At 36.7% G+C, this 19282-nt stretch overlaps 1 protein-coding gene across 1 annotated transcript in view; it reads right to left on the bottom strand.

Moving 5' to 3' along the window:
* Positions 1 to 5482: 5482 nt before the first annotated feature.
* The window catches only part of SPTA1 (spectrin alpha, erythrocytic 1), an 80146-nt gene continuing 66346 nt past the window's right edge, over positions 5483 to 19282 (bottom strand). The window contains exons 39-51 of the mRNA XM_068965057.1: positions 19175 to 19272; positions 18290 to 18462; positions 17375 to 17451; positions 14359 to 14568; positions 12177 to 12473; positions 11261 to 11373; positions 10087 to 10104; positions 9543 to 9594; positions 7992 to 8179; positions 7099 to 7152; positions 6818 to 6964; positions 6157 to 6301; positions 5483 to 5608 (exon numbers count right to left, since the gene is read on the bottom strand). Coding sequence (XP_068821158.1) covers positions 5483 to 5608; positions 6157 to 6301; positions 6818 to 6964; positions 7099 to 7152; positions 7992 to 8179; positions 9543 to 9594; positions 10087 to 10104; positions 11261 to 11373; positions 12177 to 12473; positions 14359 to 14568; positions 17375 to 17451; positions 18290 to 18462; positions 19175 to 19272 — 1698 coding nt within the window. The remainder of the gene's footprint in view (positions 5609 to 6156; positions 6302 to 6817; positions 6965 to 7098; positions 7153 to 7991; positions 8180 to 9542; positions 9595 to 10086; positions 10105 to 11260; positions 11374 to 12176; positions 12474 to 14358; positions 14569 to 17374; positions 17452 to 18289; positions 18463 to 19174; positions 19273 to 19282) is intronic.

The following is a 19282-nucleotide window of genomic DNA, read 5'->3' as shown; positions in this document are numbered from 1 at the left end:
GAACATAGGAGGCTTCATGTCGAGAAGAATGTATATTATGGGAATGTTTTGCAGATAGGGATCCATATTTTTCTATGTTCTCGATGAAAAAACATATCCGCTAGTGAGAATTCAGTGGAAATCAAATCTGGGAGAAAGAAAGCTAGTCCAAAAGAAGAGAACAAGTTGTAGAGAAGTAGAGTGAAAGGCTTGAGTAGAAAGAACTTGAGTCAGGGAAGAAAAGCCATGTATGAACTCTAAACTCCTTTTCAGTGAGTCTGGAAGTAACTTCCTCATTGCACTGAGGCTGTTTGAGCAGATTCATTTCCAAAGTGTATGCAATTCATCTAGAATAACATTCCCTAAATGTACACTCAGCAACAATGTGTAGAGATGTTCTAAAAATTGCTAAGTATTACTCCGAGGTCTGGGCTTTCCTGGTGACTCAGATCGTAAAGAATATACCTGCAATGCAAGAGACACAGGTTTGATCCTTGGAGAGGGGAATGGCTACCCACTTCTGTATTCTTGCCTGGAGAATCCCATGGACAGAGGAGCCTGGAAGACTGTAGTCCTTTGGGTTGCAGAGTCAGGAAAGACTGAACCACAAACACTTTCACTTTCACTCAAAGGTCCATCTACCTTCTAAATGTAGTAGTCTTAAGTACGAAAGGGTATCAAAATCACCTGAGGGATCATCCAGTATACATTCCTGGGAACCATCTCCATAGATCCTGACACAATTGCTCTGGGGTGGCAGGCAGAAATAATCTACAAAACTCTTTCGGTGATTCAAATTTCCTCTCTTGACTACAAATACAGCCATATGCTTAAACAAGTCTTCCTGCCAGGTACATACACACATAGCAAAGCAGAAGTCCCCTTGATATGAACATGCCCTTAAAAAAAAAAAAAAAAAAAAAAAACTCATGTCTTTTTAAAGAGACAATTAATTCCATAAGTTTCTGGAATCATTTTGCTTGAGTTTAAAGCACAGTTTTGCCACTTCTTGAATGATCTAGAGGAAGTTTATTAACATTTCTGGGCCTCCATTATCAATACCAAAATGGAATTTTAGCAGTATCTATTTTGTAGGGCTTTTAGTGATGATTAAGATAAAATATTTAGAACAGAGTCTGCCATACATGAAAGACCCAACACGACCATCTATTACTATTTGAAGTTTCTAGGCAGTATTGCTTTAGGCTGACACATTTGTCACCTAGTTTATGTTGGCAGGAGTTAGTGCCAAGCATCTTAAATATCATGATATAACCAGACACGAGTGAATGCTGTTACCTGGCACAGTGCCTGGCTGGAGAAGGTAGGAAGATGGACTTAGATCCATCTGAGAGGAATAGGTGCTGGAAAATGGGTCAGGCTCTAGGGAAAAAGAATCAGATGACTTCAAGGCAAAACTCTGGCATCAGGGAGGCCCATAAAATGTTAAAGAGAAAATTCAGTTAGGAGTGAATTTTGGGGACCCAACCAAGTGACAGTAATCATGAAAGAAAAATCAAGAGTGTAGGCTGTGTCTCAGAGGCAGGCTCTACTCTATAAATTATAAAAAAGAGAATTACCAAAAGTAGAGCAGGGATTCTAGATTAAGATAAGTAAACAGAAGATCTAGAAATGATGACTATATAATATGTGGAGCTTAATCCTGCGATCAAGAGGGAAATTTGATACAAGTTCTAATTGTTGTAATATTATAAGCTAAATATTTATATTCATAATTAAGTTATGCATGATAATTCCCATATTGTCATTTTTTGCTTGAGTGCACATGTGGTCAGAATCTGATTTCAGAAGGTGCTGTGTGTAACTCTAACAGTACCATCTTTTTAAGGCATTTTTTATTGATTCTTTAGATAAATACTATCTTCTTTAGCCTCTATGTTATTGCACAGTGCTGGCTGGATGAAGCACAAGCTAGAATCCAGATTGCTGGGAGAAATATCAATAACCTCAGATAAGAAGATGACACCACCCTTATGGCAGAAAGTGAAGAGGAACTAAAGAGCCTCTTGATGAAAGTGAAAGAGGAGAGTAAAAAAACTGGCTTAAAACTCAGCATTCAAAAAACTAAGATCATGGCATCTGGTTCCATCACTTCATGGCAAATAGACGGGGAAACAGTGGAAACCATAGCAGACTTTATTTTCTTGGGCTCCCAAATCACTGCAGATGGTGACTGAAGCCATAAAAAACAATACAATATTGTAAAGTAATTAACCTCCAATTAAAATAAATAAATTTATATTAAAATAAATAAAATAAATAAAAGATATTTGCTCCTTGGAAGAAACGCTATGACCACCTAGACAGCATATTAAAAAGCAGAGACATTACTTTGTTAACTAAGGTCCGTTTAGTCAAAGCTATGGTTTTTTCCATTAGTCATGTATGGATGTGAAAGTTGAACCATAAAGAAATCTGAGGGCCAAAGAATTCAAGCTTTTAAACTCTGGTACTGGAGAAGACCCTTGAGAGTCCCTTGGACTCCAAGGAGATCAAACCAGTCAGTCTAAAGGAAATCAATCCTGAATATTCATTGGAAGGACTGATGCTGAAGCTGAAACTACAATACTCTGGACACCTGATGAGAAGAACCGACTCATTGGAAAAGACCCTGATGCTGGGAAAGACTGAAGGCAGGAGGAGAAGGGACAACAGAGGATGAGATGGTTGGATGGCATCAATGACTCAATGGACAAGAATTTGAGCAAACTCCAGGTGTTGGTGATGGATAGGGAAACCTGGCGTGCTGTAGTCCATGTGGTCACAAAAAGTTGGTCACACAAAAAGAGTTTGGTCACAAAAACTTGAGTGCCTGAATTAACTTTTGTTGATTCTTTAGATAAATACTATTTTTTTTAGCCTATATATTATTAATCTCCTTTTCTGAGATGTTAGTAATGGTCCTTTACCTTTAAAGACTCATCACATGCTTAACAATCTGATTTAGGACTTCCAAATTTTTGGCAGGGATCAAGGGGAGAATGGAACCATATTCACCTTTGCCTTTGGTTATTACAAACAAGCACTTTTTTTTAAAGATTTTCCAGCCTCAATAAGTGTGATATTAAATGATAATTTTTGATGGCCTAGTCAAGATTGTCGGGAGAAATATCAATAACTCAGATATGCAGATGACACCACCCTTATGGTAGAAAGTGAAGCAGAACTAAAAAGTCTCTTGATGGAAGTGAAAGAGGAGAGTGAAAAAGTTGGCTTGAAGCTCAATATTCAGAAAACGAAGATCATGACATCTGGTCCCATCACTTCATGGGAAATAGATGGGGAAACAGTGGAAACGCTGTAAGACTTTTTTTTGGGGGGGCTCCAAAATCACTACAGATGGTGACTGCAGCCATGAAATTAAAAGATGCTTACTCCTTGGAAGAAAAGTTATGACCAACCTTGATAGCATATTCAAAAGCAGAGACATTGCCAACAAATATCTGTCCAGTCAAGGCTATGGTTTTTCCAGTAGTCATGTATGAATGTAAGAGTTGGACTGTGAAGAAAGCTGAGTGCCGAAGAATTGATGCTTTTGAACTGTGGTGTTGGAGAAGACTCTTGAGAGTCCCTTGGACTGCAAGGAGGTCCAACCAGTCCATTCTAAAGGAGATCAGCCCTGGGATTTCTTTGGAAGGAATGATGCTAAAGCTGAAACTCCAGTACTTTGGCCACCTCATGCAAGGAGTTGACTCATTGGAAAGGACTCTGATGCTGGGAGGGATTGGAGGCAGGAGGAAAAGGGGATGACAGAGGATGAGATGGCTGGATGGCATCACTGATTCGATGGATGTGAGTTTGAGTGAACTCCGGGAGTTGGTGATGGACAGGAAGGCCTGGCGTGCTGTGATTCATGGATCGCAAAGAGTTGGACACGACTGAGTGACTGAACTGAACTGAACTGAACAGGCTATGAATTTTTTAAACTATTATGATATTTTTCAGCCCATAATTTGGTAACACAATTTAGACATTTATGAACATTTTTTGAAATGTTTTATTATTTTTCATAATATGTAATTGTTTATGCAAAAATCAGGAAAAAAAAAACTATACATTATTAGCAGCACAGATAGCTTTTTACTTTTAACTAGAATTTCTTTAAATGGCTCCTGTGACAGGATTTATCCCTTAACAAGGACTACTATCTGTGCAAAAAATGAGACTGAGACGAAATGGTAATCAAATGACCGTATATATGGACTGGGAGGCAGAAACTGTTTGTTCAGGATACACAAACAGCTTAGGCTATTTCATTTCATGCTGAGCAAAGAAATAAGTCTACTCACAAGCAAATGGCACGATGCTTTTTTACAAGCCAGGACAGAATGTCAGCATTCAAACCAGTTCAGATCAAACCTGGCCTGAAAATCATTTGGAAATAGCACCACCTCTTGTGTATTTTTTCTTAATCTTATTAAAAAGAAAATTTCTACTAACTCTTACACTAATAGATAAAAGTAAATGAAAACAAAAATTCCTTTTGAAAAATATTTGGCTGCATTGGGCCTTAGTTGTGGCATGTGGGATTTTTGTTGCATCATGCAGTATGATTTTTTGTGGCATTTCAGCTCTCTAGCTATGGTGCAGGCTTAGTTACTCCAACGCATGTGGGATCCTAGTTCCCCTACCAGAGATGAACCCACATCGCCTGCATTGTGAGGAGAATTCTTAACCACTGAACTACCAGAGAAGTCCCAAAGATTATTTTTTATCACATTAAAATTTTGAAGAACATTCAGGAACGTGGAGGACCAAAGGAAGATCTTCTACGCTCCTATTTGGCTGTTTCCAGAGTAATAACATTCATCTTAATGGGGAAGTATGAAAAACGGACAGATTAAGAAGAAAATGAGTGCTATGCTAGTCTTTTCTATATGGTTCCATTTTATAGATGAAAATATCAGGGTTTCCAGAATATCAAATATCTCCATTTTCCAATGCAGAATTTAATCAAATTTCAAGCTCAAGAAACACTTTGTAAATTATCTTGAATCTCATGTATCTACTTTACCAAGGCCCTAATTTACAGTATATTTTGCTGCCTGTATTTAGATGATAGTACAATTGAAATATAGAAACAACTGAATCAGGAACATTTTATTTCACATTTTCCTTTCAAAAGTACGAACTGAAAAAAAATGCTTTAAAAAAAGAAATACTTTATTCTATAATCAGAACAAAATAAAGTAATATTACATAGAACCCAACAAATGAAAAATAGAAACTTTGTTTAACACCCTTCTTCAGTGATAGTTGCATATAAAATAAACCCATAGCCTCCTCTCCTCCAATGTCATTAATGCCTTTATCTCTCAAGCTGAAGATTTCTTTCTTCAGGTCCTACAATAAATGTAAAACACACACACACACACACACACACACACAAAACTATCTTCCCATCTTCCATACCTGCCTATCTCCTTCATCCCCCAATACTTCCCACAACATCAAGATTCTCTGACCCAGAAAAAGCTGCCTCTCAGTTGCCAAAGTAAGAACTGATGAAGCCAACGTAATCATAGCCAGCAGGTTGGCCTCGGCCCCGGGGATCCACATATTGCTGCATACGTGAGGCACAGAATGACACTTGTTCTGGGGTTAGGGCCTGAAACATTAAAAAAAAAAAAAAAAAAAAAATTACCGTGATAGAAATTCAGAATATCTGGCTCCTTTGGGCTTCTAATATACCCTAAACTCAGGAAGTAGAGAGGTCTGGGCAAAAGCAGCAGGTCCTGGGCCTATCACGTGCTTTTCTTACAGAGAGAAATCTATAATTTCTAACGAATAAGACCAACTCATCTTTTCAACTCAGTTCTTATCCAAAGAATCCCATTTCCTTCTGATTTCACTGTTTACCCCATTCTTTAAATTTGGCTTATTAAATAAACAGAATAAAGAAATAGTCTTACAACCAAGTAGCATGTTTGGGATTGATGATGAAATAATTAGATATTGACTATAGGTTTTTGACTTGGGTCAAAACAACATGAGGTAGTGACCGAAGCAAATGATAACCAGTGCATGACAATATCTGAGAAAACATGGGGAAGAGGAAAGTAGTTGCCTATAGTAACTAGGGAGCCAGACCTGAGATGAACAAAATCTAGATGATGATGAGAGTGCAGTGAGAGTAGATACAAACGGGAATCTGACCTGCTTCATGTCCTCTTTCGTAATATAGGCTTTGCCCTCTGCCAGGGCTTGGAAAGAATCTTCTAGTTCATCACTGGATCTGATGTTCTCTGACTCCTTGTCAGTCAAGAAGTCGATGTACTCGTCTTTTGAGATATAGCCCTTTCTGTTGGAGAAATAGATCAGAAACTGTCCCCTCTCAAGACAGAGAGGAAGACAGGCCCCTTTCTCACTCTACTCAGTGTCTCAGAGACAGAGATAAGATGAACCCTCTAAGTACCTGTTCCATCTCAGCTCTCTGAGACAATGGGATATGACCTTTATTTAATCCCCATCCTCATACCCTTAAGCCAAATAGACAGTTTCTTAAGTTCCAGTCACTGTTTCCACAGGAGTAATTCAGCCTGACTTCCTAAGTAGAATTTGGGAATTTTCCACTAGCACTGTCTCTAAGTATCTCAAGCTCTTCAAACTGAGCTGAAGACCTCTATTTCTGGTCTTGTTTGGTCTTTAGTATTCTAAAAGGATGCCAAAAGCTGCCCAGTTCACTTATGGTAGTCTTTATCTTCCTACTCTCAAGATAAATTAATTTTATATTTTATGGATCATTTTACTTTCTGCTTTGCCCCCCTCACCCAAGACCTATTCCCTGCTATGGTCTGGGCTTTTGTCTTCCTCCTACCTCCCTGGATCAACAGCATCCAGGAATTTCTCAAACTTGGGCTCAGGTTCACCCTCCTCCACCATGGGCAAGTAGTAATTGAGCCCTCTCAGGCAGGACCGGAAATCTTTGTGACTCAAGCGACCTGTCAAATTCTCATCAAAGTGCCTAAAGAACAAAAAATATTTAATCAGGTTCAGCAAGAATCAGATAAAACCACACCAAGGGGAAAAAAAAAAGTGGTTATTTGGAACTTCATTCTGAATTGCCTGCAAAACAATCAGCTATGAAGCTATACTCACCTAAAGGTTGTTTCAAATTCTTGTCGTGTCTCTTCACTGAGACCAGTGATGTCTCTGAAAGAAAAACAAGAATTAACCCATGAAATAAAACAGAGAAATATAAATAGACATGCCATAATAGTCATAGAGGAATTTTAGTGACTATTAGGCTAGTCAAGTCACCTAGTTCAGGGGCTGGCAAACTGTGGTCCATGGGCAAGGTCCAGGAGATCACTCACTTTTGTACAGTCAATGAACTGAGAATAGTTTTTACATGATTGAAAATAATAAAAAAGAAGAATATTTCCTTAAACCTTAAAAATTGTGAAAAATTCAAATCTTAGCAACCATAAATAAAATTTCCTGGGAATATGTTTGTGCTTATTCATTTATGAATTATCAATAGCTGTTTTCACAACAGCAGAACTGAGTAACAGCACAGCAGTTAAAAAAAAGGCTATATGGCTCCCAAATTCTACAATATTATCAGGATCTTTACAGAAAGGTTTGTCTAAATAACTAATGCTGCCAAAATATTTTATTTAGAAAAAAATTATCTTCTGCTCTATACTTTGAATATCTTTTTCACTCCAGACATTTTAATGCGAATTTTACAAAAGGGAATGTTCTCTGAAGAGGTCATATAAGATGGTGCATAGACTCTGAGAAATGGAAGGTAAGTAGACCCAGGAGGATGATAGTACTGTCTCGCAGTTTATAGAGGACTCATTTTTGTTTTAAAAAATCATTCTCTGGGTCAGCAAAGAGAGAAAACTGGTTCTGGAGTTAATAAGTGCACTATCAGTGAAGTAGCCATTGTATCCAGCACCCCAAAAGTTTAGCCTTGGAATTAAGTTTCTAATACCTAACACCACCCACATCCTTGCCCAGCCTTGACCACAAATTCTCAATACCTGGCTTGGATTTGTTGTTCTAAACTGTGTTGCCTTCGCATCCCAAGCTGGTAGAGCTGGTCCCACTGCTGAGCTAGCCCAATGGTGCTGTATTTAAGGTCCAGGACCAGAGCCTCTTCTAAGCTTTCTCCCAGGTCCTCAATCTTGGTCAGTTGATGCTTCTTTGCCTGGATTTCCTTTTGCTTCCTCTGGAAAAAGACAAAGAAGAGAAGCAGTTATCTGTGGTACGAGGTCCAAATCTAGGAATAATATGGAAGGTAAGGAGCTGATAAGTTTATATTTCCCTTCATTGCTCCTTTTCAATTATCTTCAGGAAATTTCCTGTCCTTTGTAAAAAATGAACTACTCAGGAAAACCATCTCAATTCTCCATTCCTCATTTATAAAACGGTGGGAAGTTTAAGTGATATGACCTCTGTCATTCTGGTAACCTGTAATATATAAATCTAAGGGTTAGCAGTCATACACTGTAGACAGAGAAGGGTAGGACTTCTAGGATCCATGCATCATCAGCTCCCAGTGATCTGCATCATGGATGATTTGCATTATTGATTGCAGTTTATTTCTGAGGCCCACTTACACTTCCCAGTGTTCACACGTCAGTCTCCTTCACTGGCTTGGACAGACTTCTACAAGATGCTTCTGTCAGGCACATTAAATATTGGCATTTAGGTCATGCTTTTCAACAGGGAAATATCTTTCCCAAGAAAGTGAAAAGTGAAATTGCTCAGTAGTGTCCGACTCTTTGCGACCCCATGGACAGTAGCCTACCAGGCTCCTTCAACCATGAGATTTTCCAGGCAAGAATACTGGAGTGGGTTGCCATTTCCTTCTCCAGGAGATCTTCCCGACCCTGGGATTGAACCCAGGTCTCCCACATTGTAGGCAAACACTTTATCATCTGAGCCACCAGGGAAATCCTAAAGAAGGGAGAAGTGAATTGGTCATGATGATGGGGGTAGGTGTGAAAGGTATGAAAATATATTAGGTATTACAGTGATTTGTGGGTCTCCAAAAATCAATCCTACCTGGCAATATATTTTTAGCATTAAGTTCTCTCCTTGGGGATAAATTAGATTTAATTAATTAAATATTCTTTTCTTGTGGGGAAGCAATAATAAAGATAAGGTGAAAGTTAAAAATACTGTTCTAGCCACTTCTTAACCCAATTGTTAAGAGATAATTTATATTCAATTTTATTTTCTTACCACATCAAAACATAAATTCGTCAATGTTACAAGTTGTAGGCTATAAGCTTTTGTATTTGTTCCCTTACTTAATAACTATAGTAAATCTATAATATAGATATTATTGACTCCATTGTGCAGATACAGAAATTAAAGTTGAGATTTAAGCAAACTGACATCCATGTCCATAAAGTGGTGCCCAATGGTTAGAATGCAAATTGTTGGCAAGATTGACAACAGAGCCTTAGGCATTTGACTTTTGGGCCAGGGGATTTACCTAAAGGAATCACCAGTTTCCTTTAAGTAGTTCTTGGACTCCTGCAAATTCCAGCAATATTTAGAACTAATAAATAAACATTACTTACTTTATTTGCTTCCAGCTGGGATTCTAGTGTTCCTGTTTCTTTTAGCAAAGATCTATTTAAGAACCAGAGGAAAACATTACTTATAATATCACAAGTCAGTATGTTACACAAATAGACCAACCCAAATCTCCTATACTCCTGTAAGTTCTTCCAAGATATATGGCCTTTCTGAAACGAATTTTCACAATGCCAATTTGTCATGAAATCAGACCCTCTCTGTTGAGTTGGTAACCTTGCTGGACAGATGAAAAGCAAAGTAAGGTTCCTCTATGCTTACAAGAGAGCTTCCATACTCTCCTAGTTCTTATTTTCAAATATACCCTTAACCTAGTGTAAGCAAGACTGCACCTAGTGGGTGATAGGGCCAGAATGATATATATGCTTCTCCTTCTTATCCCACGTTTTATTTAAGGGCCTTCTTACCCCACATATATTTAATTTATCAGAATTTCAGTGGGATGAAGATACTTTACTACTAAGGCCTCCTAAATTAATTCTTTCAGAATGATATAGCAAAACAAACAGGATAACATAAAATACTGACCCATCCAGAAAATAGTCCCTGGATATGGAGGTCCAGAACAGGAATCAGGAGAGAGAAAAGGAAAACAATGTTAACAAGGATTATTTCAATAATCTTCTTTCTTCAGATGTGTGATACATTCTAAATTCTTTATACCTAAAGGATGAATCTGTTCAACCCACTGTCCTCAAAGTGTCCCCCAATCTGATAAACCCAGAGCCTTCTGTACAACTCATTGCTCGTAGGATGAAGAGCTCAGGGGTCAGGCGACATGCTCAGTATTGGGCCCCTGCTTCCAGAGATGAGAGACCAAAGCCAGAGGCAGAGGAGGGTGAGCTGTGTATCCTTTGTCTTCAGTCAGATTTTTTTTTAAAGCCATGATACAGGATTTCTTCCTGTTCCTTCTTTGATTTATCCTTGTCACTGAGCTCATAGGAACAGAAGCATGAATTATCTAAACTGACACTTTAAACTCTCAAAACTCCACAATTCTGATACACCTGCTGAATACAGTCTACCAACTTTGACCACTTATTCATTTACTATACCCTCCAAATCTCCTTTTTTCCAGGTCATTTGCCCCAGAAGATGTAACAAACGTTATCTTCATAGATAATTTTGCATTTAATAAAAGCAATTAGCATATATTTATGTCACTTGATTCTTATGACAGTTTTAGTGGTCAAGCAATATAATAGTTTCCTATGAAGTATTCACAGTATACTCTGGTTGTACCAATAAATACATATGTGACCTTGAGCAAGTCAATTTATCTACTGAACTTCTTTCCACATTTAGAAACAGAAGTAATAACATCAGTGTTGTACACTCTTCAAGGTTATTCTGAAAGTTAAGTGATATAATGGATTATAAAATTACAGTGTAAAGTGCAAAGGGGAAGGCAAATGTAAGTGTATGTTATTATTTTGGGGCTGTAACTATAGGCAAGAGGAAAGAAAGTGAGACTTTCAAATACTGAATAAAGAATGAGCAATGAGATGAAATTCTCACTTCTCAATTTTGCAATGACTGATTTAGAATACAGTCAATTCCAGATAAAAAGCACAGACAGGATATGGCGATTTTAGGACAACATAAGTACTCTAAGAATTACTCCTTCCCTCAGCTATGTATTCCATCCCCAGAGTGGAATGTGTGGCATAAGGATCATGAGTTTGGGGGTATCACAGCACACCTGGTCTCCAAGATCCAATTAAGGAAGGTACTGGCATTCTGTTCAAATTCCTGGCACATCTCAAAGTTCTTGATCTGTCTTGCCTCTTCATTTTCCAACTCCTGCTCTCTTTCCTAAAATCCCAAATCACAGATAGTAGTGTGCACATTGAAGGCTTTTTCTTGCAATAAAGTAACTGGTTCCTAGGCTCATCTGCACATCTCCCATCTTCCAAATTTCACCTGCCTTCCAATGGCATTGCCTGTGTGCTCAAATTTCTTCCAGTCTACCTCTTCTCATCTCAGAAATATGAAAGAAGCTTATCCAGCTTTTCAGAAGTACTTGCAGATGTTACCAAGCCCAGTAAAAACAAGCTAGTAATAAAGGCAAGTCTTTCCTCATCTCAGTATTTTTCCAGTTGAAATTTCATTTAAATGAAAAGATAATAGGAGTTTCTATCTAAAATTGGTGAGTTTATAGTGAAATTTTTCTTTGCAAACTTGTATTTTCCATAGCTTCAGTAATGAGCATTACTATAGACAGACAAAAATTACACACAAGCACATTAAAAAGGCACTTTTGGAAGTTTGTATAAAATAGAAAATGCTTTTGAGCATATAGACCACAAAGATATATACAAGCCTCATGAACTTTTCATAACACATTTTTAGAGCCATCTTCTGGAGCTTATGTTTGCTTCTCTGAATCACCAGTCAACACTCAGACACTTGAGACTGTCTAAACTATAGGGCATAGGGCTCTGCCTATCATGAATGTATTTCCAATTTTTTTCTTAGATTGACTCAGTTCATGACTGCTGTCCCAATATAATTATTAACAGTGTTCCTTTCTCTCTCAAAGTCCCCCAATCCAGAAAATAAATCAAATGATCATGTTCACTATAGCTAAAGGAAGTATCTTCTCTGCCCCAAACTACCTTGATGATATCAAATAGGTGGTTCCAGACTCTCTCTAGCACCTCCACTGTTAACCAGGTATAGGGGCTAGAGAGCACATTTAGGGCCTTAATCTGCTGGTCTAGCTCTCGCAAATCATTGAAGTCTGCTCGGGCCTTTGTCAAGGAGGCCAAGAAGGCCTCATGGTCCTTCTGCAGCTTCCGGATTGCATCCAGGGAGACACAGCGCACGGGCTCTGACAGGTCTTCCTCCGCCTTCTCACACCAGTTGTTGAAAGCTGAGGCCTTGTGTGCAAATTCCATGAATAGAACCTCAGTCTATAAAGAAAAAAGACAATTCCATCTTTTCCAATAAAGTTCATCAGCAGAAAAGAAAACAGGATTAAAAAATGACTGTCTTCAAATATTTTCAGTACCAACACGCTAAGAGGGCAGAACTAAAACCAATGGAGACCATGCAATCAGATGGGTGGAAGTGTGAGTTCAAGGTACAAGCCCTGATCCAAGCATTTTCTCTTTTCTTCCAACATTTACAAATGAAGTTGGGTAACTTCTAGGATTATTTTAACCATACGATTCCCAAAGTGACAAGGGTAGTTTTCAATGATAAGATTTCATGATTTCTTGTTCTGATGTCTGTGTTCCATAACTAATTGGCACGTAGTATAACATGCATGAATTAAGTTTAAGTGAATGAATGGATGGATAATTAGATTTAAAAAGATCATTTGTGGGATAGGCATTTCTTCTTTCTCTGACCTGCAGCCCTCAATGCTTTGATGTTTTTTTTGTGTGTGTGTATACTGAGTTGTCTTCCTACCTTCCTCTATACCTTGTTCAGAGCTCATCTCATGCCTAAATTCCCTGCTTAAATCCATTTCTTAGCCTCTAACCTATATCTTTAGCCACGCAATACTCTCTGGTGTATTCTGAATGACTGTGAATTTCTAAATAAGAGAAATAGTATGGATTTTTTTCTAAACAGAAGGTAATAAAAAGTTTTAGATTTAAAACACATCATATATTTTGTGTCAGCCGACTGTACTTTCAAAGAGATTTTGTTATACAGATATGAGAATCAGTTTTCATCTCAAAATGGGTTAAGAGGAAAAAAACAGACCCAAATGGAAGGGAGATTGCAAAGGTATTGTATACCATTACGTTGTCACTGTATTCATTTCAGCAATCTATACACCAAGACAGACCAACACAGAAAAAAACTATTACTTCCCCTACCTTGGAAGGACATGGAAACCTATAAATAATGTCATATATTTTCATAATATTATGTATCAACTGAATATTTTACAGAGATTTTATAATCATAAAATAATATGTGATTGTCCATTAATTGCTTTAATTTTGCACTTAAGATTAGTTTCTGTAAGTTATATGTCCCTCAGTACAGTTAAAATTAAGAGTCTGACTTTTATTTGTGTGTTTCCTGATTCCTTTAATTATCTACTTAAACTTGTTGCCAGGTACAATATCTTATGGTTTAGAACTACTCAGTATTTTCACTGACCATCTTGACTTCCTTTTACTATTAATAATTTTATCATCAACATCAGATATCTTAGCAGTCACCAAAAGAAAGAACATTTTAATAGCTATATCTATATAGAACATAGCGGTTTATATTGCATTTTCAGGTCCATTATCTCTTTTGATAGTAATCAAGATTCATCAAGATGATGGTGATATCACCCTATTTTCTAAATAGAGAAATCATATCAAGATATGATGGCGATATCACTCTATTTTCTAAATAGAGAAATCAATGTTCAGAGGTGTTAAGCAACATATAGAAGATCCACAGCTAGGAAAGATGAGAACACAAATTTTACTTGTCTAATATTCCTTTTATTTGAGTTAGAAAAAACACAAGAGCAATCTTGACTCCTATATGCCAGTATTAGTTCTGCCTTAAATTAAGATATTCTAGTCCTTGTCTCATCTACTTGTTTCCAATATATGTGTCTGACTTCCATCGTAAGTCAGCTGAATCAATCAGTTAAAAAAAAAAAAAAAAAACTTATCAATCTAAAATTGAATTACTTCATGTTTATAAGAATGTCTTCCTGATTCTTTGCAGTATACTCACTTAATTGTCTATAGTATTCAAACATGGTTTCCAGTATCTATTTCTGGATATAGATATTCAAGGTCAGGTGTTGGTGCATCATTTTTTTTTTTTTTTTACCTCCAGTAGGGGCCGTTGTTTCTCTAGCAATTCCTGTCTATGGCCTTCAGAGGCTTGCAGCAGCTGTTCCCAGCGCCTCAGCAAGGCAGCATGGCGCTCCTCAATGGCTTTTGTCTGGCTGTGCTCAGAAGCCACAAGCTGATCCTTCAGGTCAGTTATCTCAGACAGTCTCTCTTGCTGGAAGCTCTGCAGACTGGCATGCAGTGTGTCCTGAGAAAGACCCATAGAGAAGGTGTGAACAGAAAATAATGCAGATTCTAAGGGGTCAATCACACCTGGGTTCCACCACATTGGACCTATGCAAGAGTTTAGAGTAGTGGACAATTTTTCCCAAAAGGAAATTTGACTTAGAGACTTTCGTAAACATTTAGAGTTGGAATTATGATTAAATTCCAGTGTTTTAAAACTGGATTTTTAGATTAGGTGCAAAATTAATATTAAGGGAGATTGGGAGCATGATGTGATATTTCAAATCTTCCAAATAAAAATTAAATCCTTCTTAAGGCTCACTTTCTTAGACTCTTTTATATCACTTATTAGATTTTGCATTCTAATTAGTATTAACAGACATGCACTACTAGAAACTGTGAAAGTATGCAAACTAACAAAAGACCTTTTACAGGTGACAGTGTGTGTGTGTATGTGTAAATGATATCAAAATCACAAAATTCAGGATGTTCCAATTTGTTTTAACAGGGTGGTGTGTATTTGACCAATCCTCCCTTTGAGAACAATTTTAACCACTGGATAAAAGCACAAAAAATCAGCTGTTTAAAAGGGATCAGGATGCAACTCAAATAGCTATAACTTGAAGTATCAAAATTACAGGGAGAAGGGAATAGTAGCTAAATAAGAGTAATACTTTCTGTCACTTTTTCCTTTGAATTATAAACTGTGCAGGGTGAAGCTGCAGAGAAAGCACCTGCTCAGAGCTTTTGATCATCACATTAGAGCTAAAAGGACAGAAACTAGAATTCTGGGAAACTGAAGCATTCACTATTTGAGGAAACCATGAAAAGGGAGCTACAGAAAAGGAGGCTCATAATCTCCTCGTATGTCCAACTTAGGGCATTTACAGATTCCTGAATGTAAGTTGTAGAAGTCAAGCAGAAAGCAGTAGCTAAGAATATAAAGTATAAACAATCTAAAGAATCTAAAATCTAAGAATTTTTTGCAGTCACACAGTGTTGAGATCAGGACACATCAAATAGGAGCAGACTTATTGAAAGAGATTAAGTCTGTAAAGGTTCTATGTTTAAGAACAAACTGAAAAATGGCTAGTCTTCAGAACAATTGAAATCATGTCTTTAATCATTAACCAAGAAAGTAGGGGTTGAATAGGGCATGAGATGGGAGAGAAGTATTAAATTATAGATTTAAATAAAAACTCATGAATTAATTACTTTAAATGTAAATGGATTCACTACTCCATGAAAATCATCAAAGTAGATAATAAATCAACACTCAACTATATGATATTTATAAAAGATACATCTAAGATGTATTGACACGCTACACTTCTATGTTCATTGCAGCATTATTTACAATAGTCAAGATATGGAAACAAACAGCCTGTCAAAAGAACAATGGATAAAGAAGATAGGTGATATACATATATGGAATACTATTCAGTCATGAGGAAGAAGGAACCCTGCTGTTTGCAACAACTTGGATTAAACTTGAGACCATTATGCTAAGTGCAATGTCAGACACAGAAAGACAAATACTTTATAATGTTATTTATATGTTGAATCTAAGAAAGCCAAACAGAATATATTGGAGGTGAGGGAAATGGGGAGAAATTGGTGAAAGGGCAAAAACTTCTATTTATAAGATTAACAAGTTCTGGAGATCTAATATACAGCATGGTAATTATAGTTAATATTCCTATATTATATACTTTAAAGTACATAAGTTTTAAAAGTCTTACCTGTTCTCACCTTAAAAAAAAAAAGATAATTATGTCACAGAATGAAAGTGATAGTTAATGCTATATGATAATCATGTTGCAATTTATGAATGTACAAAATAAAAACTATAAAGACATAGAAATGTTTTTAAAAGAAATGGAAATAGATGTACATTGCAAACAGTAAACAAAAGAAAATTGGTGTATTACACTAATATGTGAAAAAAGAAACTTTGAGTGTTTAAAAAGATGTGTTATTAGAGAGAAACTTTTCATAATTAAAAGAATTAATTGATTTCATAATTCTAAATGTCAACACAACTTTTAATCTAGCTTTAAAATATATAAAACTGAAATATTTTTTAAAAAACATGAGCAATAGACTCTGATAGGTAATGCAAATCATTGCAAAATCACATTCTTTTCAATTGGACAAAGTCTATTCAGCAAAACAGGTCATTTGTTGGATAGAAAGCAACCTCCTAAAGTAACATAGAGTGTGTTTTTAAAATAAAGTTGAATAAACTAGATATAAATGTCAAAAAAATATAATTAGAAAATTTCCAAGTGTTTAGAAATTGAACAATGCACTACAGAATGAATAATGAGTCAATTAAGAAATTATGCAAGAAATAACAGAATATTTTAAATTAGATGATAACAAAAATAACATGAAATCTGTGAAATGCAGCTAAGGATTTATTTAGAAGAAAATGTATAGTCTCAAATCAATATACTAGAAAAGAAGAATGGCTAAGTATTTAACAACATCAATATCTATCTTATTTTTTTAAATCAAGTAATCTTAAAGAAAGTTAAAAAATTATAAAGATAAAAAGATATTAATGGAATATAGTACAAAGATAATACAGAGAAAAATTAAATGGTCAAGAGTTGGTTCTCTAATAAAAATGAGCACTTACTGGCAAGACTGATGAAGGAATAAGAACCAGCAAGTTATCTCTATCACAAAGGGGACAATTTTACAGGTCCTATAGATAATAAAACCACAACATTTGGGAATGGAATAACCCTATATGTGAAGCTTCTGTGTGATGTGGGTCTTGGATTTCATGGGCATTTATGAACAAGGCAACCTGCTCTCACCTGTTTTGCCAGGAGAGTGGAGAGGGCAGTGAGGTCTGCATCATTGCTATTGGTCTTCAAGTTTGTTTCTTTCTCAGCTGAAAAACAAAGGTAATTCATAAGAAGAGAAAGAGAGTTGGTTTTATATCAGGCTTGGCAAAGAAGAAAGGCATATTTACTATTGGCCACAAGAGAGCCTCTTGACTCTCCAAGTAGATGATTCATTAGAATATGGGAGTGGGAGCCAGTAAACTATTTTTCTAGAAGTATACAGGATAAACTGACTGAAACAGAGCTAGAACCAAGAGAACTTATGGATGTTTCATTGAACAACAGAAATCTTCAGCTTAGACATAAATTATAAGTAAATCAAACACAGAGTTTATTTTCTAAAATGTTTGCCATGACTCTATTTTTCTGAATATCACCTGGAAATCACCAATATCCAAAAAAAAAGATGTTCTCTGGGATTATTAGTTATTCTCTAAGCATATATCTCTATAAGTTTGTGTGTGTGCATGTGTGGGTATTTTTGCACACATGTGACTTTAACTATAATTGTGTTCAGACAGGATAGGAGTGGGTGGTGAAGGGGCCATCTTTCTTCCCATGTTGAGCAACAGAGCCTTGGGATCCATTCAATAAACTGAATTATCAGCATTTCCTCAAACCCAGAGGCCATTGTCCTCAAGTGAGTGCATGCTAAGTCATTTCAGTTGTATCTGACTCTTTGCAACCCTATGGAATGTAGACTGCCAGGCTCCTCTGTCCATGGGATTCTTCAGACAAGAACACTGAAGTGGCTTGCCATGCTCTCCTCCAGGGGATCTTCCCAACCCAGGGATTGAACTTGCATCTCTTATGTCTCCTGCATTGGCAGGTGTGCTCTTTACCACTAGCACCACCTGGGAAGCCTCTGGTCCTCACACATCATACCTATCCAGGCCTCAACCACATCAGCCTTCCAGTTGAACTGCTGAAATTCATAATCATCTTCCAGTTGTGACTTCCAAACAGCCAATGACTTGGCCAGAGAAGGAATCTTTTCATTTAGAGCCTGTATCTTGTTAGCAATCTTCTCTTTATGTTGACTTTCCCCCTGTATCACCGAGGTTGAAAGGAGGAGAGATAGATATATTGATGAATGTCCAGAGCCTGAAGAGTGAAATCCTTTGCACTAAAAACCTTTCATCTCTCTCCTTCCAAATATATAGCTACTCTTTTCTAAGTCCAGTGAAATTATTCTATTATTCATCTATAATAGAATATCTATTACCCAGATGATATTGTCCAGCATTTGGACAGTCTCCTGTTTGTCCATGTAAGTGTGATCTTCTTAGTTGGCATAAGCATCTCAAAGGTACAGAGTCATCTATTTAGGATTCTTTGTACAGCCTTTAGATTATTGAGGTTCTATTAAAACTAGCATTTAAACAAAAGAATGGTTCTCAAATTACAAAGAGATTTCAGTGGAGTCCTCATATCTAGAGGTCAAAGAAATTTCTTCACATTCTTACAGTACTCTATGACCAAAGCAAGTCATGTGTAAAATATTTTTAAATGTCATATTCTGCATAGAGTATGAGTCAATGAATGATTTTTAAATATCTAAAAAGTATACCCAGAAGACCTTGAAAAAAAGCTTCCGGAAAACAGCAATAAGTAAATAGAAAATTATTTCCTGAAACAGTAACAAAAAGGCAGCTTAGAAGAGATTACCAAGGTTGTGCATGATTTTAGCAATGTTCATGATTCCATATTTGTTTCAACCCCTTTTTGAAGATCCTTTTTTGACTTGGAATCCCTGGAGTATATCTCACCTTACTCAGGATGTCTTCTCCTTGAGCACACACATTTTGCACTCGAATCTCATGGACAGCAAAGTCATTCTCCAAAGCTTCAAGCTTCTTTTGTAAGCTCTGTGTGAAT

This window comes from Capricornis sumatraensis, chromosome 2, assembly GCF_032405125.1.
Source record: "Capricornis sumatraensis isolate serow.1 chromosome 2, serow.2, whole genome shotgun sequence".
NCBI classification, from domain to species: domain Eukaryota; kingdom Metazoa; phylum Chordata; class Mammalia; order Artiodactyla; family Bovidae; genus Capricornis; species Capricornis sumatraensis.
Note: the sequence above shows the minus strand (reverse complement) of the source record. Positions and strands in the feature narration are given on the sequence as shown.